Source organism: Perissodus microlepis, chromosome 8 (assembly GCF_051167445.1).
Source record: "Perissodus microlepis isolate ML-2025 ecotype Zambia chromosome 8, ASM5116744v1, whole genome shotgun sequence".
NCBI classification, from domain to species: Eukaryota; Metazoa; Chordata; class Actinopteri; order Cichliformes; family Cichlidae; genus Perissodus; species Perissodus microlepis.
In genome coordinates, this window is record NC_140468.1 from 7,386,930 (window position 1) to 7,407,493 (window position 20,564).

Below are 20,564 nucleotides of genomic sequence, written 5' to 3' on the forward strand. Positions count from 1 at the left end.
AAGGAAGAATGGCGTGAATGTAGTTTAAGATGTAAACAACAGATCTGGTCTGTGACCTTGTACTAAATCTGATGCCTGAAGTTAATTGAGCATAAGTGTGGGCTGTGAAGGCATTTAACATTCAGCCAATGCATCTTTTGTGGTTTATGTACTTTTTAATTTGACTGAATAGAGACATATTCTCATATAATTGGAAAGAACTAATGCTGTTTTATTAAAGCCATGAAGAAATTGGTGTTATCATAGTGAACTTGTTATCTTCAACAAACCAGTTTGACATGATTTGAGCTTTGTGTCATGGAAGAAGATGTGTACACTGTGGTCTCAGTGCTCACTCAATATTTTCTCTTTTTTGGGACTGTTGTCTGTAAATCCTAGTATAGGTATGTGGGGAAAATCCCAGCAGATCAGTAATTTCTGAAGTAGTCAGATCCCCCTTTTCTCCTTTTTGATGCTCAGTTTGAACTTCAGCAGATCACTGATTGACTTTGTCTGTATACCCAAATGCATTGAGTTGCTGTCATGTCACTGGCTGATTGGATATTTGCATTGATGGTTGGACGTCTTTAGCTTCAGGTCTTTAAAGCCATTTCTTCAACTGTCTTGTTGTGAGTTGCCAATTTTTGGAGTTATCTGCTGTAAAAATGTCTGCTGAATTTTTCTTTTCTCCGCTTTTCTTTGACTCAAGGCAAGCACTATGTAGTTTTACTGTATTCAAGGGAAAGCGATGTTCTTTTTTTAAATTCATGTTTCATGACCCAGTCACCCAACACAGAAAACAAAACAAAAAAACAAGTTTCGTATAGGAACTATTTTGTTCTACTGTCTTTATCCGCCAACCAAAGGACTCATGCAGCTCTCTAACATTACAGCTCATTGATGATTACATCCTGTCAGACTGTCATAACCATGAGCCTTTCATCATTGGTGTGTTATCAAATTGGACACTGGACATTTACATGGTTGGCGGGTGTCTCGGAGACAACAATGTTTGTGGATTGTTTTTAATAAACGGGTTACTATTTCTGGAAAGAGCCTTTCCCTTTTTTTGGGGGGTTGTTCTTTGAGCACCACTAGGCAAGAGCCATTTACTTCAATTACACTGAAGAGAAGGCAGCACCTCTGCAGCTGATATCTCCAAAATTGGGCAACTCACACCAGAACAATCTAAATGGATAACTAGCACCGCAGGCAGGAGGGGGGTGGAAATATTAAATTTAATTTTTGAGTCGGCTTCAACAGCATAACGCTACAGTCATTAAACAAATAATAGATTGTATTATTATCAAATATAGTTTATTTTAATATCTAGTTTACAGATTTTTTGTTATTCTGCCAAATAAAATAACTCATAAAGATCCACTGTGGTACTTTTTCTGTGATTTCAACCTTTGCCAAAACTAAATGCAACTAATACTGTTCCTAAAGTGCAAGTTCTATATAGCTTGATTATACTACTTACATCTACGTTATATCATCAAATCCTGAAATCCGGTGCCCTGAGATGCAGTGTTTATGCATAGATAAGATCACAGCTGTGCACATCAAGAATGTGAGATTCATTCCTCTGATCTCTTGATTAGCCCCACATTCCTGGATTTTCAGGTGTCTTTGCCTGTACATTTCACTACTTGTATTATTCAAGCTTTCTTTTCCTCCCCAAAGCCGTAAAGTAAAATTGCAAACACCACTTTAACCTCATTTTTTAATCAGTGCCACGTCCTCTTGAGGTAAATTTATCATTGAACCTTGGGTATTTAACTTTTTCTTTTTAAAAATGTGGTGGCTTACTTTTCGAGAACCTTGAAGTTACTGCTCCCAGGTAGAGGTGAAATAGGAGCCACCAAATGCTATGTGTTATCTCACCTGCTACTCAGGCCTATTTATACCCTCTCCTGTCCGGTCCAGTCCCCTGCTTGCAGCACACATGCTTCTCTTGCTCTCTCTGGCTCTCCGTCGGTGCGCGAGGGCAGATCCGTGGACGGCCAGGGAGAAACAGATGCGCTCGCACAGAAACACATTCCTAGCTGCGCGCAAAGATAGTTGCCATGGCAACCATCTGTCTCCTTCGCAGCTCAGGAATCCAATAGAGAGAAGTGTGCATTTATTTATTTATATATATATATATATATATATATATATATATATATATATATATATATATATATATATATATATATATATATATATAGAATAGCCTTTATTGTCATTGTACAGAGTACAACGAAATTGGAGTGCCACTCCCTTGGTGCAAGTTTCAATAATAAATACAAATGTAAAATATAAAAAGTACAAAAAAATATATATATATATGCATACATGTGTTTTGATGTTGGGCAAATTTTATTTTATATTTATTAAGGTGTTACACTGACGAAAAGCGCCTGAAGTTCCTTTAGCCGTGTGTTTGGCGTCTGGCTTTGAAGTGATCTAGATGTTTGCTTGCAGTGACTTCGGCACCATGTGACTGTCATAATGTGTATTTAAAGAACAAAAGGTAGGGCTATAAATAGAAGCAAATCAGTACATACAACCCCTACATTATGATAATATATTCCCTTTGATTGTAGCTCCCTTACAGTAGCTACAAGAACAGGTAGCTTTAAGAAGGATTCAGATGGTATGGTATTTTTGTTTCGAGTTTGACAGCTCTGTGATTGTCGTCACTGCCAAAAATCTGGGCCTTGGCCATATGTTTGACTCTGCTGTCATATTTTTAGAGTGGGAGAGTTTAAAGATGTACAAAGGGATTGCCTATGGTTCGCTCAAGGGACTCACTATGGGCTCGGGCATCCAGATTAGAGATCTAGTTACCACATCAAAAGAAACCTAGACAAACTGCTCGCTCCTGCACAGGGTTGGCCAACAGCTGGCTGCTACACAGATGCTATAGTAAGAAGAACTAAAGGGAACAGAAGGAATTGTGAGGGCGAGTGGCATTCAAAGAGACGAGTGAAAGAACACAAGTTAACACAGGCAGACAGAGCCCATGTTTGATCATGATCACGATCACGCCCCAACCCCCCACCACACCACCTACGGGAGCAGTTGACTAATGACTGCTAATATATTCACTCCTTACTACTACCAGTCTGTCAACTGGGAAGCCTTCGGTGGCTCAGTGTTCAGACTGGTGCAAAGACAGCAGCTAATACATAGAAATGACATGCTGTCTGTATGGATAGATGATTTACTTTACTTTTCATGTAGGTTTCTTCTGTTCAAGGTCTTCGTGGGATAACACATCATTAGGGAAAAACTATACACTGTATATAAAGGATGGACAAGGCTCCCAGGTATAAGAAGGACAACCAGAAGAGGGCGCTCCTAGTTGCAAAAGGAAGTTTTGTATACCTCTGTTCCCTTGATTGTTGTCCTTAGTATGAGTTTAGCGTCTTACTCACTAGTTTCACATCTTGTTCAAATGCAGCATGATCTTCATTTTGTACATTTTGGTACCCAACAGTGTCGAGAACGGTAAATCAGCATATCCTCATTATGATTAGCAACGTGCTACTGTATGGTGGTAAAGCTTTTGGTATCCTTCACTCATGGTGACTGGTTTCAAAAAAGGAAAGATGGCAGCAACAAAAATGCCCAGCTCCAGGTTTCAGACATGGGACAATGCAACCCAGCGAGTGACACAAAGACTATTTTCCAGCAAAATAAGATGTTCCTCGGCATGATAGTTATTACATTGGATAATCCAAAGCGAAAACCAACCTGTTGTTGTCCTATAAATTTAATCTAATTGCATTTGATTAAAATTATTTCATACAATCTATCAAAGATGCTGCTGTTTTGTTGCTAATCTGCCGAAATGTTGACTAAAATGACCCCACTTATCGATAAACATCACTTGTAAGTTGAAATTAACCAATCAGCACTTACCTTCTTCTCCTTTACCTTCAAAACAGCAGATATATTGACCACTCCAAATTGAAAATTTACATAACTGTGTAAACTTTTATGCTTTAACGAAAAGATTCCCAATAAGCTATGTGTAAAACACGGCAAAAGTGGAGCTCTGGCAGGAACCCGGGGCTGTTTTTAGTGATTGAAGTACTGCTGTGCATGCTGTATACAGATCAAAAGGGTCTGAAACTTGCAGTTTTTTCACACATATTTTGTTTTTCTTCTTTTTAGATGTTTTTATCTTTCTAGTCGTGGCTTGAAATTGATGAAAAATTCACAGGTTTGTGGTTAGCTTATACCAACACAAACCAGAGCTCTGCTGTAGTCATGTGTCTGAAAACTATGAATCGATCCAAGTGCATCTCAGCCGTCCTCCTGTGGTATTAGCGGTGAGGAGGTAGGCCTTTTACCCCAGCTACATCTTCTCCATTAATGGATACTTCCTCAAGGGAAACCCATGGATTCACTGACCTTGGAGGAATGCACTCTGCTCCATAACGCCATCACCATCTCGTTAAAACTCATACATAACTAGCTTGTTTTGGACCTAATGTATGCTCTGATTACCTCATTATTGGTTGCTGCTGTGTGTGTTTTTTATTGAAGCACTGCACCCATGTCGTCCCCATTTGATTCAAAGGTTTTTTTCCCTCCGTCAGAAGGCACCCAGCTTCTTTACTTGCTCACACTGTCTTGGACTCAATCTAATGAGGAACCTGACAGTGTTCTGCCTTTTCCGCCCATGAGCAAATGGAGAGGGGAGCCCGGGCTTAGGATTGCCCGTCTGTGTGTGTGTGTGTGACTTTGAACTGACGAGTAAGAGGACACAGGCTGTAGACAAGCTGTCCGTCTTCAGAGAGGTGGCGTGGCGGCTTGGACTGTTTAATGGCTGTCAGTCAGAGTTTCGTGTAACTACCTGCCAGTCTGGTTTGACCAGCCCTGCTGGAAAACTGAGGGGGAAAAAAAAAAAACACGCTCTGCCTCGAGCTGTTTTTTTTTAAAAACCAACCATCTTGTGCTGTTGGCTTCAATAACATTGATGTCTGGGCCAATTCAGAGGCTTATATGTCCAATTACAGCTGTTTGAATTTAGCCACCAGTCACTTTTTTGTGCAGGGTGAGTAATTAACACAACCTTGAGCTCTGCAAGTGGCACTCCAGTGAATAATGTGAAATTGAAATGAAACTGATCTAGTAGGCACCTCTAGGGCCAAGTGTGATTGAAAAACATGATACCACCGGTTAGGGTTTGTTATGGGTGGGGGGTAACCAGGCAACTGGGTGACGGGATGAGGTCTTTAAGGGATTTTTGTTATGGGTCCTATTGTAAAGTTGGCAACTGAAATCCCTCCGCTCTGGGGGTGTGTTTGTGTGTGTTTGTGGTTTTGATCATCTGATCATCATGCAGGCTCACCCGGGTGTTTTCTTTGCTCTCTTTAGTCCCAGGAGTCTCTGTAAATAGAAGTAAGGATGTGGACATGCACGCTTTGTCTTGAAAAGGCACACACCTCTTTCTCTCTCGCTCTCTCTCACTCACTCACTCACACACACGCAGGTGAAGGGCGTATTTCATTACGTCACTCGAGCCGTAGTGGTGATGAGTGGTGCGGAAGGAGCTGTCGTCGGTATGGGAGCCTACTGCTAGTCGCTGTGGAAGGCAGCTTTTTGTAAACAGTTGAAAACTGTTTTTGTTGTTGTGGCTGAGGGGATTTTGGAGTTTATGTAAGGAGATACCTCAACCGAAAAGTCCGGCTGTTGGGGAATGTGTCAGTAATGCACAGCTCTGAGCTATGGGAGAACTCGGGTAGGGTGCTTCGTTTTCTTTTCCTGCGTGCAGGTGCTGTGTGTCCAGGTGTGTAGTCAGGGCTGTAGTTTATTCAAAGGGAGTGTAACAAGTGTACTGTGTGTTTCTAGGTAAAGAGGTTATGGATATATAAAAAATGAAATGCTGTAAGGTTTTGTTTTTTTGTGTTTTTTTTTTTTTTCTTGTGGCAAAATAAGCTGCTGTTCAGTTTTCTGCCCACCACTGACACACATTCAACCGTTCCTTTCTCTTCTTTTTGCTCTCCCCCATCTCCTGCCTCCTCCTCCTTGTGTCTATCTGCCTCCACAGGGGAGTCAAGCCAGGAGCTGGGCCCCCCTCCGTCCGTGGATGAGGCAGCCAACACATTGATGACGCGCCTGGGTTTCCTTCTCGGAGACAAACTGAGCGAGGGGCCAGCCGGTACCCAGTACAGCATGGAGGAACCCGAGGCGAGACAGGTACCAGAAATATGCTTTTTTTTTTTTTTTTTACTATTCTCAGCGATCTGCACTTTTTCCCTGATGATAGAGTTCATCAATATGTCATCACGTGATGCACGCAGTGTGAATTTGATAAGAAGCGTTCTCTCAGATTAACCCAGTAAATACTCGTCATAGCTACAGACTTTCATTCTATTTATCCTAATCTTTATCTGAGTCAAACAGTCGAATCTGTCTTGTAAGCTATGTGATTTTCGCACATTTGCATTGTGAGCGATCACACTTGGAAACTTGAACAAACACATCTGATTCGATCTGTTTTGACATTTATCTTCATAATATTCGTGTTTACAGTCAGTTTTGACAGATCTTTGGAAGTCAGGGTAGCCAGATCAAAGGACTTTTCAGTAAATTGCCCTCATGTGCCAGAGTGCTTTAGATTCTGAGATTACCAGTGCCTCTCCATCAAGTGTCAGATATCCTCCTGCCTAATTAGCTTTTTATAAAACAAATATGATATTTTTTTTCCTTATTTAGATTATTTCTAGATTATTCAAAGGAAGTTTATTGAGCCGACACGCGGCAGGTTAGACTTAATGTTTTGCTCCTGCACCGTAACCTTTCTATTTGTGAATTTGTCAGTTGTGCAACAAACAGCTCTTGGCACAAGAGACTTGCTCTAAGCTCAGCAGCAGATGCCCTGGTATCTCTACCTAAACCTAATTTGACAGGTATGAATTTTCCAAACTGCAAGGAAAAACAGTTGCTGCGGAGAGGCAGCAAAGGAGAAACGGGGTGGGACGGGGAGGGGGGGTACAAGGGGCTAACCTGTTGCTGAAGCATTCAAGGCAGGCATAGGTATGTGTTCACTCTGAAACAGTGGATAAGCGATTAGACTGATGGACTGCCTGTGCTTGATGTGAGCGCTGCTGTAGCAGTGGGGGTGTATAAATTGAGAGAGGTTTATTCAAGCGGCTCTTTTTAGAGACGTGACTCACACGAGCACCCCGCTGCATCGTGCACACAGTACAAACTTATTGTTTTAGATATCTGCCCCAAATACTGTTCTCTGGATTGCAATTTTGTTTGATTCATTAACCACCAAAAATGACAAGAATTGCCTCGAGACACCATCTATTAGCAGATAAAAGAGTGGGCTTTTGTTGTAATTCTTCTCATTTGCTTGGGATTTACTAGATTTTAATGGACTTTGGTTAGTGCAGTAATTCAGGGGTTTGACACTTTGCCCTCCACAAGACAACAAAAATATGCAGAGTTAGGGATTAGCAGATCTTGATGTAACCATAAACATACAGAAAACTACTGTTAAAGTAATAATAACCACGTAAGTGCAACATAATATAAGTAATATAGTTTCAAAGCCAATTTTTAAATGTTTATTAAGTGATTCTAATTCATGTCTGAGACAGTGACTGAAGATAAAAGTGTATAATTCAAAGGAGGTGTGCATGTTTTGATAGGGAAAAAAATTGTGCTTTATCTCGCCCTCTCCTTAGAAAATATTAGCTCAAGATAAAAAACATACATTCATATGCCATCCAGATATTGGTAGGATACCGCTACTTTCATTTTTTAAATTTTCTTTATGTAGCTTCAAATCACACCAACAGTTTTCTCAAGGCGCTTTATATTTATAATGTCGAGACCCTACAACAACTTTTAAAAGCTGCTGCTTTGAAGTTGGGCGTTTTTACATGGGCGTCTATGGTGATGGTCTTGGCCTCAAATGGCTGACATAGCAGCCCTGGTGGGGTTACACTTGACATATAATGGGAAATAATGGCTCTGATACTACTCTGCTACATTTCTCCAGCCACCCTGCTGGACAAATGATGTAATAACGCTGCTTCTGTCAGAAAAAGGAAGAAAATAAAGTGCTACATGGCTCTAAAGGCTTATCAGTGAACACAATATCAATATTTTTTTTTTTAAAAACTGTGTGTTTGTTTTCTTGCAATCATCTTTGTTGTTGCAGAAGTCAATTCAAGATTTTTTGTTTGTTTTTCTTTGGGTCTCCCTCTATAATGCATAAATTCTCCTTTTTGGCATTTTTAAGGTGATCTTTGGTATGCTGGGCGTTTATAATTCACTGATCATTATAAAAAAATTGCCATTTAACATGTTTGAATTCCTACAATAGCTGCTGCAAGACCTCGCCAGCTGATAGAACAAGGTGACCTCAACTTGCAGAGGGTGCAGTTAATTGCCTTTCATACTCGCGTGCTCTCGCTCCCTAAATAGATGCAGTGCTCTCCAAGTTCAATCCAATCCTCACGCGACATTTAAGGTCAAACCTACAGAAGGCTGCGTTCGTTATCTGAGCTGATAGAACTGCGGCGTGGTTGAGCGCACGCAGGGTTGAAGATTTGTCTGCTGGTGTGGATGTTTGGTTACATCGGGGTCAAGCTCTTGTAAACATGACACTTGAGCGGTCTCATCCATGAAGACAGCAGAGGGCAGCAGCGACTGAAATACGTGTTGACAAATTGTTATTCCGCAGGCACAGAAACACTGTTTAGTGTCGGCCAGAGGGCATTTACTTAAAGTGGAAGTGTGTTTACAGGTGTCACAGTTATCCCACTAATCTAGTAGTACTCTGCAGTGTGTGTATTGTTGAGGTGAGTAGTTGTTTATTGTGAAAACATATGAGTGTTCAATGGTTCCAGGTTTTCAAGTGTGAGGGTTTGCTGCTTTTCTTAAAAATAAGGAATTACAACTACAACAATTTTTCAACTTATCAGTTAATCGGCAGCGTTTGGATAAAAGTTTTCATGTGTTTGTGTAATAAGAAGACTTTATGACAAAAATAATGGCGAACGGACTACATTTGTGCAGTGCTAGTCAAATCAAAGGGCCACATTGTCTCTCATTCACCCACTCGAATAGATAATAAGCAGTTGCTTGGTTATTTGGAGCAATCAGTAGATTAGTGTCTCGCCCAAGGACACGTTGACATGTGGACAAGTGGACCTGAGGATCAAACCAACAATCCTGCGATTAATTGTCACCCTGTTCTCATCTCCAACCTCAGGAGGCCGTCAACAGATAATTGGCAGATTAATCAATACTGAAAATAATCATTTAGCTACAGCATTACTCCTGACTCTGGATGTCTGTTGGCTAATCTAAAATGTATTGGCTTGGTGTGTCCCTTCAGACTTCCTCCTGCAAATTAAACTAGACCAGATTTTGCCCTGAGCGCCACTTCACCCCTCTTTTCTGTCTGTGTTCACCCCAGTGCTTAGGAGAGATTTCCGTCTGTGCCTTTCAGTGACTGACGCAAATACGTGGTTACTTGGCTTGCTTGTTTTTCTGTGAATGTTGCATGCTTGTATCCTATAAATTTGGGAAGGCTCATGTGTTTTGCACAAGAGTACATCTGTGGGTGTTCAGAGCAGCTCGATTGTCTCCTAACCTGAGCCGACATCAAATAGAGTCACTCCAGGGTGCCTGGAAAGTGCCAGGACTGAAAATACTATACATTTATACTACATATAAGATTGTAGTTATGGCAAAGAAGAGGAAAATGTGCATGAAAATAGGGGTTTCTATGGATCTATAAATGCAAGTTAAAGTTAGCATTAGTGTTAAAATGTAACTCTATTGTTTTCTGAAAAGAAACCACATCACTGTATACAGTACATATGCTACTTGCAAAATGTATTGGCTGTAGTGAAGGTACCATTATTAAGTATTTTTAAATGCAACTACCAGGAGTGTTGAGTGTATTTGTGTATGTAAACATGCTGTACATTTGCAATTTTCGTTAGTTATGCAACGTGGCCTAATTGTTAAAACTTCAAGTGTATCTTGTAGAGAAATGGAGCATATTATGAGTTAGTATTATATGTGTTTGTATACATGTGGGAGAAGGACTAAGAGGATCAGCAGGGGGCTGAGCTTTTGAAAACTGCAGTATTGGAATGACATTTTCCTTCGTATGAGTCACATTTTAAAAGTTCAAACGCTGTACTTTTGCCATTAATACCCATGTGTGCTAATGGAGCTGTGAGAGCCAAAAAAATCTTTAAAACTGTGTTTATTTGTGTCCATCCCAGGGCCAGAACCAGAGGATCAGCCCGTGTTCCACCCTGACCAGCAGCACTGCCTCCCCACCTGCAGGCAGCCCCTGCTCAACCCTCCCCCCTGCCATGCCCGGCCAGGCTGGCAACAGGGACTGCGCCTACGGTTCTGTCACTAGTCCCACCTCGACACTGGAGAGCAGGGACAGCGGGATTATCGGTGAGATCTGCGTGCTGATTCACATAAAACGCCCGTAATGAACATGAGTACATTCATGAATACAGAAGGAAGAAGCAATAAACCCCAAAGATACTTGAGTTACAATATGATATTGTATCTTAGGGGAAAGAGAAGAGGGAGGGGGGTTGTTTTTGTTTTGCTGTGGTCTTTGGGGCTCCTTGTTTTTTTATGTCTAGGCCATTGAGTTGGGTGAACATGGTAATTCTGCTGGTTCTTTAAAAAACTGTATCTCTACATCTTGTTTTGTCTGAGTTAACCAATCAGACGACTCCAGGTTTTGACCCATTGGCTGACCTTAATGGCAGCTTTATTGGGTTTATGGTGGAGGTAACTACCCCGGAGTAGGTACTACATTTCCCCCAGGAAATAATGCTGCTTTCCGTTTGAGGTGGGATGTTGGAAATCTGAGCTGGAAAAAACCCCGCCAAACCTAACTTCATAATCCGAGATGGTAGCATTGCACGCAAACCTTAGTAAATCTGTTCTGTACATTACTGATTTGTATTTGTTACTTGTTAAATTAGCCATATACAGGGCGCTGACTAGGCTTTGTCTGTGATTGTGCTGTGGTTGTGTTTTTAAGATCAATAAACAGGCATTATGCTGTATTGTTGTGTATAGAAAGCAAAACAAATTTTCTTTTCCCCACTACTACTACTGAAATGCAGTCAGTTCAGGAGAGACATCACTTAAATGCCTTTACAAGGTATCCAAGCTAAAAGGAATGCAGGGTTGCCACAAAAACAAAACTAAAGAAAGTACGCCTGAGAGTTCCAACAGTGGGAAAACGGGCTCGTGCATTTCCAAACCACTCTGTACAACTCTGATTGTATGCTAAAGCCAAAAATCATAAAATGATATTTCCAATTGTGCAAAACAGTTTGATTTAAATCTGAGTCATGACCAACAAAAAGAAAAATGGTCATTCTGAATGCCATATCCAGACCCGAGCAAGGTACAGTCCAAAAGTCTTCTTTGATCTGGTCTGTGATCAGTTCCCAGTACAGCGAAGGTCCTTTCCTGGTCTTTACACCAACTGGAAGTAGTTCGATACCTCGCCATCATCTGTGGCATTTATGCATCAATTGAAAGGAATCAGGAGCGCCGAAATGCTCTCTGGTGCGAGGCAAAAGTCGAAGCAGGTGCCGTCATTGTTTCCTGGCAACAATGGTGAACACCTGCAGTTTGATGAGGAAAGCATTGCATCTACATACCATTGATTCAGAACAACAGCAAATAAATGTGAAAGCAGATGGGTGAAAAGATGACAAAGGAAACTCAAACAAACCCAGTGTCTAAAACAAAAGAAATGATCTAAAAGACTGTGTCATTGTTTGTGTTGCAGCAACTCTGACCAGCTATTCGGAGAACATGGAGCGAGGCAGCAAATACGGCGAGGGCTCGCGGGGAAACCTGAAACTGTGGCAGTCTCAGAAATCAGGCATGGACTCGTTCCTATACAGGGTGGATGAAAACATGACCGCCTCCACCTACAGCCTCAACAAAATCCCTGAGCGAAACCTGGAGAGCATGTCCTCCCATTCTGCCCACTCCATCCCTTTGTACCTCATGCCCCGCCCTAATTCTGTGGCTGGTGAGTCCCTTTCTCTTTCCCCGTCCCTCAACTGTGAAAGTTTTTTAAAAAAGGTATTTGTCCAGGAAGCCAAAAATATGGTTATTTACAGGCGAACGACCATGCAGCATACAAATTTTGCGAAGCTAGGGAGCCTTTTCTGGCAAAATTGGATTGAGCTGCTGGTGTTTAGCCATGTCACGCCCTATTTCTGACTTCTTACTTGCTTCCTCTTCACTCCTTTCAGCCTCTCTTTCCATGCTTGTTGTCCTACAGGACAAACTGTAATCCTCTCCTTTTGAATTATTTTGCTATTTTTTTGTGATCGCAAAGGCCCTAAATATATAAATATTTAGCGTCTTGCAGGCTAATTTGCATGACATAACCTGTATTTTTATTGTACCACAAAAGGTTGTTTGAGTATCTGTAGCCTTGTGGGGGTTCTTCTTTCATTTCAGAGTAACCTAAAAACTGAGGTCTCAACTACATTTCTCCTGCAGTTCCCTAAAATTTGGTTTATTCATAAGAGTAGCTCACATGTGCTTTGATTTGATTACATTTCTCCTTCATTTTTGGGAGAAAACTGCTCCAATTTCTAGCTGTCATGGGGTTATGTTGAAATTTTGGGCAAGTGTAAATCCATGCTGGTATTTTGTTAAACTCTCACAGCCCTCTGGTGTAGATTGAAACTGTGCAGCAGAATAATACAGTGTGGGAAAGGGAGCGTCTGCAGAATAACATACTGCGGCTGGAAGAATATTACACAGGAAAAACTGGCATTTGTATCGCTAACAGAGGCCTTGTTGATGTTGGGTTTTTTTGGCCTTGAAAAGCTCCCGAACATAACAGTAAATATTTTAGGAAAAAATGTCAGTTTTATAACACAGAGGCTGCCCTAACGGGCCTGATTGTAATATTGTTCTCATCAGAGAGGCTGTTACAGACGATGAGCTCTGTTATACCTTCTCCTACTCCTCCTGGAAAAAGAGTACATACTCTCTTATATATTTCACTAAACACTGTAATATGCCTGACAAGGCCTGTCACTGCAGCTATGACCCTCTCTTTATGCTGGTCATGTTCTGCTGTTTGACTCTGTCTGGCAGCGCAGAGACACTGTCGGGTTTAGAGATTCATCCTCGATCTCATCTCCGCCCCGCAATAGTCAGATCTTCAAAAGAGACTGAGTGGGCTAGATACGGCTTAAAAGACATGATATAAGCTGCAGATGATGCAAAATATAAAATGGAGAGAGTAGAAAAGGTGTGAGCGAGGGAAGAATAAAAAAAAAAGGGAAAGGAGCATATGATTTGTCTGATGGCATTTGTGTTTGTCAGGAACAGGAATTCCATATTGAGTAGTGGGAGATGGATACATGTGGAAGAGGAGTGAAAGGGAGTAATCATAATCTCTCTTTCTCGCTCTGCCTCTCCTCCACAAAGAATTATTAGATGATGTAGGGATGGGAGGCAAGCACAGGCTGAGGATTGGCTGGGCTCACACAGCAGTGGAACATCAAAGCCCCAGGCATTAACCGTTTCTATCCCCAAGAGTGACAGAGACTCGCTTTGATGTGCGGGGAGAGAGGGAGAGCGATGCGGAGCGAGAGCAGAAGGCGACTGGGGAGGAAAGAGAGAAGGGAGGGGGCTACTCTATTACCTAATGAAGTCAGTGCGTTGGTAGAGCTGAGGATAGATATGGAGGAAGGAGAAACCAAAACCAAGATTTTTTTGTCCGTTCACACGTCATGATGATTAAGACAAGTATTGAGTAAATTGTAAAACTGGAGGACTTACAAACAAAATTTGAACAGAAGGACAGTGAAAATGGTTAAACCGCAGGGTGGGAACTCCTGACCACTGTTGTTTAGGCTCGAAAAAAGAAGGCTAACATTTCCCACATTGACACTAGATGGCCTTTGTTAGATCCTAGATCCTTCTCACCTCGCTGATTTGTTGTAGAAGTCCAATGAAAACAGTGGAATCGACGATACTGCCACGTTGATTTAGGAATCTTGTAGTTTTTGGGGATACGGTTTTGGTTTTTATTTAAAAATCTAAAAAAAAAAATTAACAATAGGGATGATTAATTAATTATAAATATAATCGTACTTGTTATTACATGTTTTTATTTCCTGTTTCACAAATAAAGGACAAGTAATAGTGGCTAAGAGCTTGCCTATGTACAACTCTGCATATCCTGGTGTTGATTATGCTAATAAGCTTTCAATAGAATTGAATTTTTTAGCCTAGCATAAACAGCCTAATATAGCTTATTAGCATAATCAACACGAGGATATGCAGAGTTGTACATAGGCAAGCTCTTAGCCATTATTACTTGTCCTTTATTTGCGAAACAGGAAATTGAACTGGGACATAAAATCAGACATTTGTTACACTAATGGCAAATATGTTTCCAGGCAAAATATTAAATAATATATAAAAAAAAAATCACTTAGCTCTTTTAGCCAAGGCGATGGCGAAATGAAAAAAAGTTTTGTTTTTATTTGATATGTATTGTGTACTATGGCCACATGTAGAGAGGATGATGAAATGTAAAAGACTGATGGTGATATCTTCGTTCAGTGCCCACAGGGCACAGATTCAGTTCTGACTGTTTTTAAAAGCCTTGTGACCAAAGATAGCCTGGGACAAAATTCAGATAATGACAGTAATTTAATATCTCACAATGTGACTTCTGCTGTGACCTACATCTACAAACCAACCGACTGTAATGCGGCATGAAATGATGCGCTGAGCAGCGCGACACCGGCATGTGTTAAACAAATTGTTTGAATTTCCAGCAAAGCAGGAAATTCGAGTGGCAACCTTCAGGGATAAAAAATTAAACCACCCTGGAAGTAGTTTCATTCCAGTTTAAGTTTCTCCAGTGGTCTCTTGCACCAAAAGCAAGGCAATCACCATAGACTATCATTTTAAAAAGCCCAATTTTGTATCATTCAAAAGCATTTTTTCAGTGCCATAATTTTGCCAACCAATCCAATGTAAAATGCTGTAAAAAGCACCAACGCTGAAAACACACGCCACGATTTTCAGCCCGGTGACTACAGCTGACGATAATTCAGCCATTGTGTTTAATTCGTGCTGTGGCTACATAATAACTTGAAATCCCTCCTTCATTCACACAAAATCCAAAGCGAAGTTTTACCTTATATTACCCATGTGAATTCAGTCATGTTTGAAACCTGGAAATAAATAACAGCCTAATGGGCATGAGTAAAAACGTTATTGCCTGTATGTCAATTCACCTCATTATTTAAACACTGCATGTAATCGGGCCACTGTAAAACTTAATGTTAGGTTTTTTTGTTTTGTTCTTTTAAAACTTAAAGCTTTTTTAACATGGGAGTTTGTGGAGATTGACTCAGTTTCAGAGTCAGCCTCAAGTCAAGTGGCCATTTAAGGAACTGCAGTCTTAAAGGTTACCACTGGGTCGGTGTAGGTTTTATTTTTCTAAGTCTACATACATCAAACTTTTTGTTGTAACTAACCAATGAAGGTCTACACCTGAAGTTGCCAGATTAGTGATGCAAATACTGTGGAATCTGCAGGTTTTAATGACGTAATTTACTATGTATTTACAAGAATACATAGACATCTCAAGAATCTAGCACCAACAGATATAACTGCCTGGGGAACTGTGATATCCATTCTCAGAGAGAAGACTCGCTCTTTAGTCTCCAAATTCACTAAATTAAGGTAACGGCTCACTTGAGATAACGTTTTTCATTTGGGGGATGCACAGTCTACATTGATTTCCTTTTTCCTTCATTTCTTTTCCTAATTTCCTTTCTGGCTTTAGTCTGCTTAGATACGTGGTGTTTTAACACCCAGAATTATTGTTTAAATACCTCTACCTCCATTATTTATCATTGCAAGTCATCTCTCTGGTAGATGAGAGGAGAACAGCGAGGCATACAGAGCTCCAGCAGCTACCTCATATCTGTGATGAGTAGTCGACTTCCTGGCTGATACTGGCTCTGGATAGCAGCCCAGCTGGTCTTTGCGAGTGTGTGTGTGTGTGTGTGAGCGTGTGTGCGTTTATGCCGTTTGTCGCTCTTATAAACAGGAAGTGTCTGATGTGGCTGTCATTACCCAAAGCTCCCTGTTGCAGAGTTCAACCTTTTTCTCACTTTTTTTGTTACACCTTCCATTCTCTCACTGTTCCACACTTGGGTTTTTTTCCCCTCTCTTTTTCTTTTCACTATCCGTGTAGTCTTAGCGCACTGGCACGAGAACTGTGAATGTGATCCCCAGCAGCCTGCTGCATTGCAGATAGTGATGATGAGCACACGGATTTGAGTCCTCACATTCAAACACAGTTGAAAAGGAAAAAAGAGACTTTTCAGCCCTGTAGGCCTGAGTCATTCTTCCTTGGTTTTTCAGCAAATTAATGGCTCCACTGCCCTTGCTTTTAGCCTAGTTGGATGGCCAGCACCTCCCAATTCAGCCAGGGCTGAGGCTTCGGCATTCTCAGCTGCCATTTTCCCTCCATTTTGGGAAACCCATGTGGCTCGTTTTTTGGGTCCATGGCTGGGGTGACTCAGGCAGTCAGCAACACACAAACACAGCCAGTACACATCCTCTGCACTCGACTAAGCAGTGGCACAGAAGCCACTCTTTGAACCAAGGACAGGACATGGATCAGTGCTGAGGTGCTGGTGAGTGTTACACAGGCGAGAGGTGCCAGGCTTAGAGGCCTGCTCCTCTGAGATTTACCATGCCTTAGTTTTTAGAACGCCTGCAGAGAGAGAGAGGCAGACGACAGAACTGAGAAGAGCCATGGATTTTCGGTCACACCTCTCTCCAACTCCTTGAATTTGACATTTCAAGGAATTTGACAACTTCAGGTATTGCGTGAAAGACAAATTTCAGAGCGCTGCTTTATTTTTTTTCTGGATTACTAATACTGAAACCCATCCTGTTGATCATGATGTACACACCGAGGTTACTGCTGAGGTCTGGGATTACAGATGGGAAGAGCAGACCAAATGTATTCAGGAGTGCAAAATGACAGGAAATTATAAAATTGTTGTCCATCTGCGTTTATCCATCAAAGCTTGCGGAAGACATTCTTGGTTGAGTCTACAGGTGCACTTCCATCATGTGAAGTGTTTCAGGCCATCTGGCTGAATTGTTTCCGTGTTTAAAATCTGCATGTTGCCGTGACGTGGTGACTTGGCAACTCGGCGCTCATCTGTCAAGGAACCACCAACCTCTTGATTAAGTCCCTTTAATCCTTTCTGCATTTGCCTCGTCTTTCCCCACTCTCACCTCTTACTGAACTGAGGGGTTCAGGTGTGACGGGGAATCTGTGTGCTTACTCACACTGACGGCGCCTAATCTCATTTAACATTCAGTGGTTCCGAGTGTTGGCCCTGAAGACACAGTGTGGTGTGAACAATCAGCAGCCAGCGTCAGACGGTGTTCACTCCATGAATAAGACATTTGTCTACTGAGCTAATTAATCCTGAGAGGGGCCGGATGGCATCTGTCTCCGTGCCGCGTGACAGACACAGAGAAGAGGGAATTTTAGGACATAACCATGTAGGGCTGGCTTTCTCTTTCCTGTAGGAGTCGGCAAGTGGGAGAGCAGAAGCCTGACAACTGCCTCAGGACAATGACATGAACCTTTGCCACCTTCTTAAGTGTGTGTGTGCCTGTGTTTGTGTGGTTTGGTTATTGTAGTCTCTGAATGCACATGTGTGCTGACAGTACTGTTTTTTTTTTTTTTCTTCCTCTCACTCTTAAAATATTCCTCTCTGTCTCCCCTCTGCCTCACACACACAAACACACAGCTACCAGTTCGGCCCACCTGGAGGATCTAGCATACCTGGATGAGCAGAGGCACACTCCATTACGCACCTCGCTGCGCATGCCCAGACAGAGCACCACCTGCGGGCCGGGTCGCTCTGGGCAGGATCTGAGAGGTGAGCAATAAGCCAGAGTAAAGGAGAGCACAAACACACACACTTTTGCACAAACGTGGACCTCCTTATATACCTTCTTAACCTTCTTATCAGTTGTTCAGTACGAAAGACTTTAAGCATTGTCTTTACGCTGGCTATGAGAGCTACACGTGACAGACTTGAACTGATTATGCATTGAAATAATGAAGAAACTGGCACATTAGTGAGATCTTCCTTCCCCTCTATATATAAAGACTCCAAATACAAAGGTATGAAGAATGTATTATGATAGAAAATTATTGCACTTAAATGCTAAAAATTAATAAATGCCATGCTGTATATGTCCATCTTTTTTATACCGTATGGCATGTGCTTAGGTTTCGTTGAGCATTTTGTTTGACTCTTTAATTTTCCTGCCATTTCTGCATCAATATGTGATGACAACGTCTTTAATTATGTACAAATCAGGCAGTAGGTGACTGTTCAACACGTATTGATAGTTTTCAACAAAGTATCCTCCAATTCTTTAATTTCTTTTGTTTGTTTTCTAAATATTATGGGGACATGTACTCTGGGTCCGACTTTAAGTATAAATCTAAGGAGTAGCCATTGTTCTTAAGTGCAGTTTTGAAGTTTGGATTTGAGCATTTGTCTGATCTTTGTTTTTATAACCGGAATATGACAGTGAGGTGTGGATCTCACGGAGAAACCAAGCAGAGTGCACACTCATGCAGTGGTGAATCATATCCTTCCTAATTGGTTATTTTACTCTCAGAGACCATAAGCTATTAAATGAACAGTGTGCTGTATCAGGTAACATTAGAGATCTGGGTTTAATAACAATCTCAACAGGAAAAGTTTACAAAGGCCATAAATGAAGTGAGCAGTAGTCATTTTCTCATGGATTTCTAAATAACCACAGAATCCGCCCCCTGCTGGTCACTAGAAAGAACGCAGGTTTAAGGCTTCACTTTTCAGACCTGGAGGCTACGCCCATCTTTTATGTATATGTACTATGCTATAAACTGACCCATCGCAGTCATTTACTGTAGTGAAGCATTGCAAGGACTCGGATGATTCTGTGATCAGTAAATTTGTTTTGTTTTGTTTACTTTTAATTTTTTCCACCGATCGGCCAGCTGTTTCACGTCATTCACAGTTCAGACGCAGCGATCGAGACGCTGTTCTGTTCTGTTTCTCATCCGCAAACAACAAATCTCGCAAGGCGAAGCTGCATGACGAGCGAGTTATTTTTAAAATTCAAATCAAAGTCAGTGACGGTTCGTTTGCGCTCTGCTGCGGTGTCTTTCAGATGCAAATGCCTGCACGTATCGCTAAGCTCTTATAACAGACCAGTGGTGCGGCTGTGCTGTTGGTGGTGAACTCCGGATGTCGCCGGCTGTTGTCTGTTGTGTCCTCGTGTCGTCCTTCCGTTTCGCACACAATGAGCATTTTGTCATACTGTCTCACTACTAAGATAAAATTTGTCTCTGTGCTTAACATTCAGAGTCCGCTTCACTGCACATTGTTCAAGTCTCGAAAGCAGCGAGTGCCTCTGTGATGGAGCAGCCTCCTTACCACATTGCCAAATGGCCTTATGTCACATTATGTGTCCCCTTGCCCTTCTTCCTCTATCACTTAGCCAGTAATGAGCGCTGTAATGACAGCCCTCTGCCATCCAAGCGAACACAGATATGCATCCCTGTGTGCTTTAAACACCTGTTAAGACCTTACTTAGATGAGATTGTGCTCGACTGAGCGGCGATGTGATTCCCCTGCTCAAGGGCAGCTGGCTGGCAACAGAGTCAAAGAGGTTTTATAGAGAAGAGAAAGGGAAGTAGGGACATGGACATGAAGGAAGAGGGAAAAGACAGGAGACATTGGGTAAGAAGTAGTTGCTCTCAAAGCCTCACTGTTACTGCCAGAGCCACTTGTTTCAACCTTCCTCCTCTAAGGGCAGCCAAGTGTGTTTACAAGCCAAACGACTGCATCCTAGCATGCTTTCTGCCTCCTTGGATCAGTGTCAGTGCCTCCCTGAATGCTCTGCTCCTCTGCTTTCATCAGGAGAGACAGAGAATGAGACGGAGAGAGAGAGAGAGAAAAGAGAATTGAAGAACAGTGTTTTCCCCAGAAGATTATGTGGGGACGAATTACCTCAAATAATTCTTGAAATTGAAACCAGACTTGAAGTAGGGAAAACTCAGACTTAAGGATGAACCAAGGAAAAGATTATTTGATCATCCACTCAGTTGTATTCTGTTGTCTTGAAAGCCTTTTGGTGTTGCTGACCAGATTGTTGATTTTCTAATGATGGCCTGCTTTATTTTTGACTATATAGTACCGGTTTGTAATTCTTCACACATGAATAGAATAATGAACAGGCCTCACATGACCACGGAAATTTTTGTCAGTTAATTGTCAAGTTAATTTTGAGCCTCTGCAATTCCTAAACAGTGCAAAATCTTTAAGAAGTCCCTTGAACTAAAGCTGAAAGTCTGCACTTCCTCATATCCTGGTACTTTGTACATCGCCTCACTGAATTTTAAATAAGAGGATAACTTACAAAATTGTGTCATTGTCCAAATATTTATGGACCTTAGCTGGTCCCTGCTCTTTGTG

General features: G+C 41.6%; 1 protein-coding gene across 10 annotated transcripts in view; it reads left to right on the forward strand.

The window, feature by feature from the left end:
* tanc2b (tetratricopeptide repeat, ankyrin repeat and coiled-coil containing 2b) overlaps window positions 1–20,564 on the forward strand; it is a 162,655-nt gene that overhangs the window by 112,689 nt on the left and 29,402 nt on the right. For 9 of the 10 annotated variants that reach the window (XM_084937264.1, XM_084937266.1, XM_084937267.1 and 6 more), the window contains 4 exons: window positions 6,029–6,177; window positions 10,239–10,422; window positions 11,789–12,037; window positions 17,835–17,966. In XM_084937264.1, coding sequence (XP_084793390.1) covers window positions 6,029–6,177; window positions 10,239–10,422; window positions 11,789–12,037; window positions 17,835–17,966 — 714 coding nt within the window. Of the gene's footprint in view, window positions 1–5,501; window positions 5,720–6,028; window positions 6,178–10,238; window positions 10,423–11,788; window positions 12,038–17,834; window positions 17,967–20,564 lie in introns of those variants that run through there. The other variant, XM_084937273.1, reaches the window with a different exon arrangement.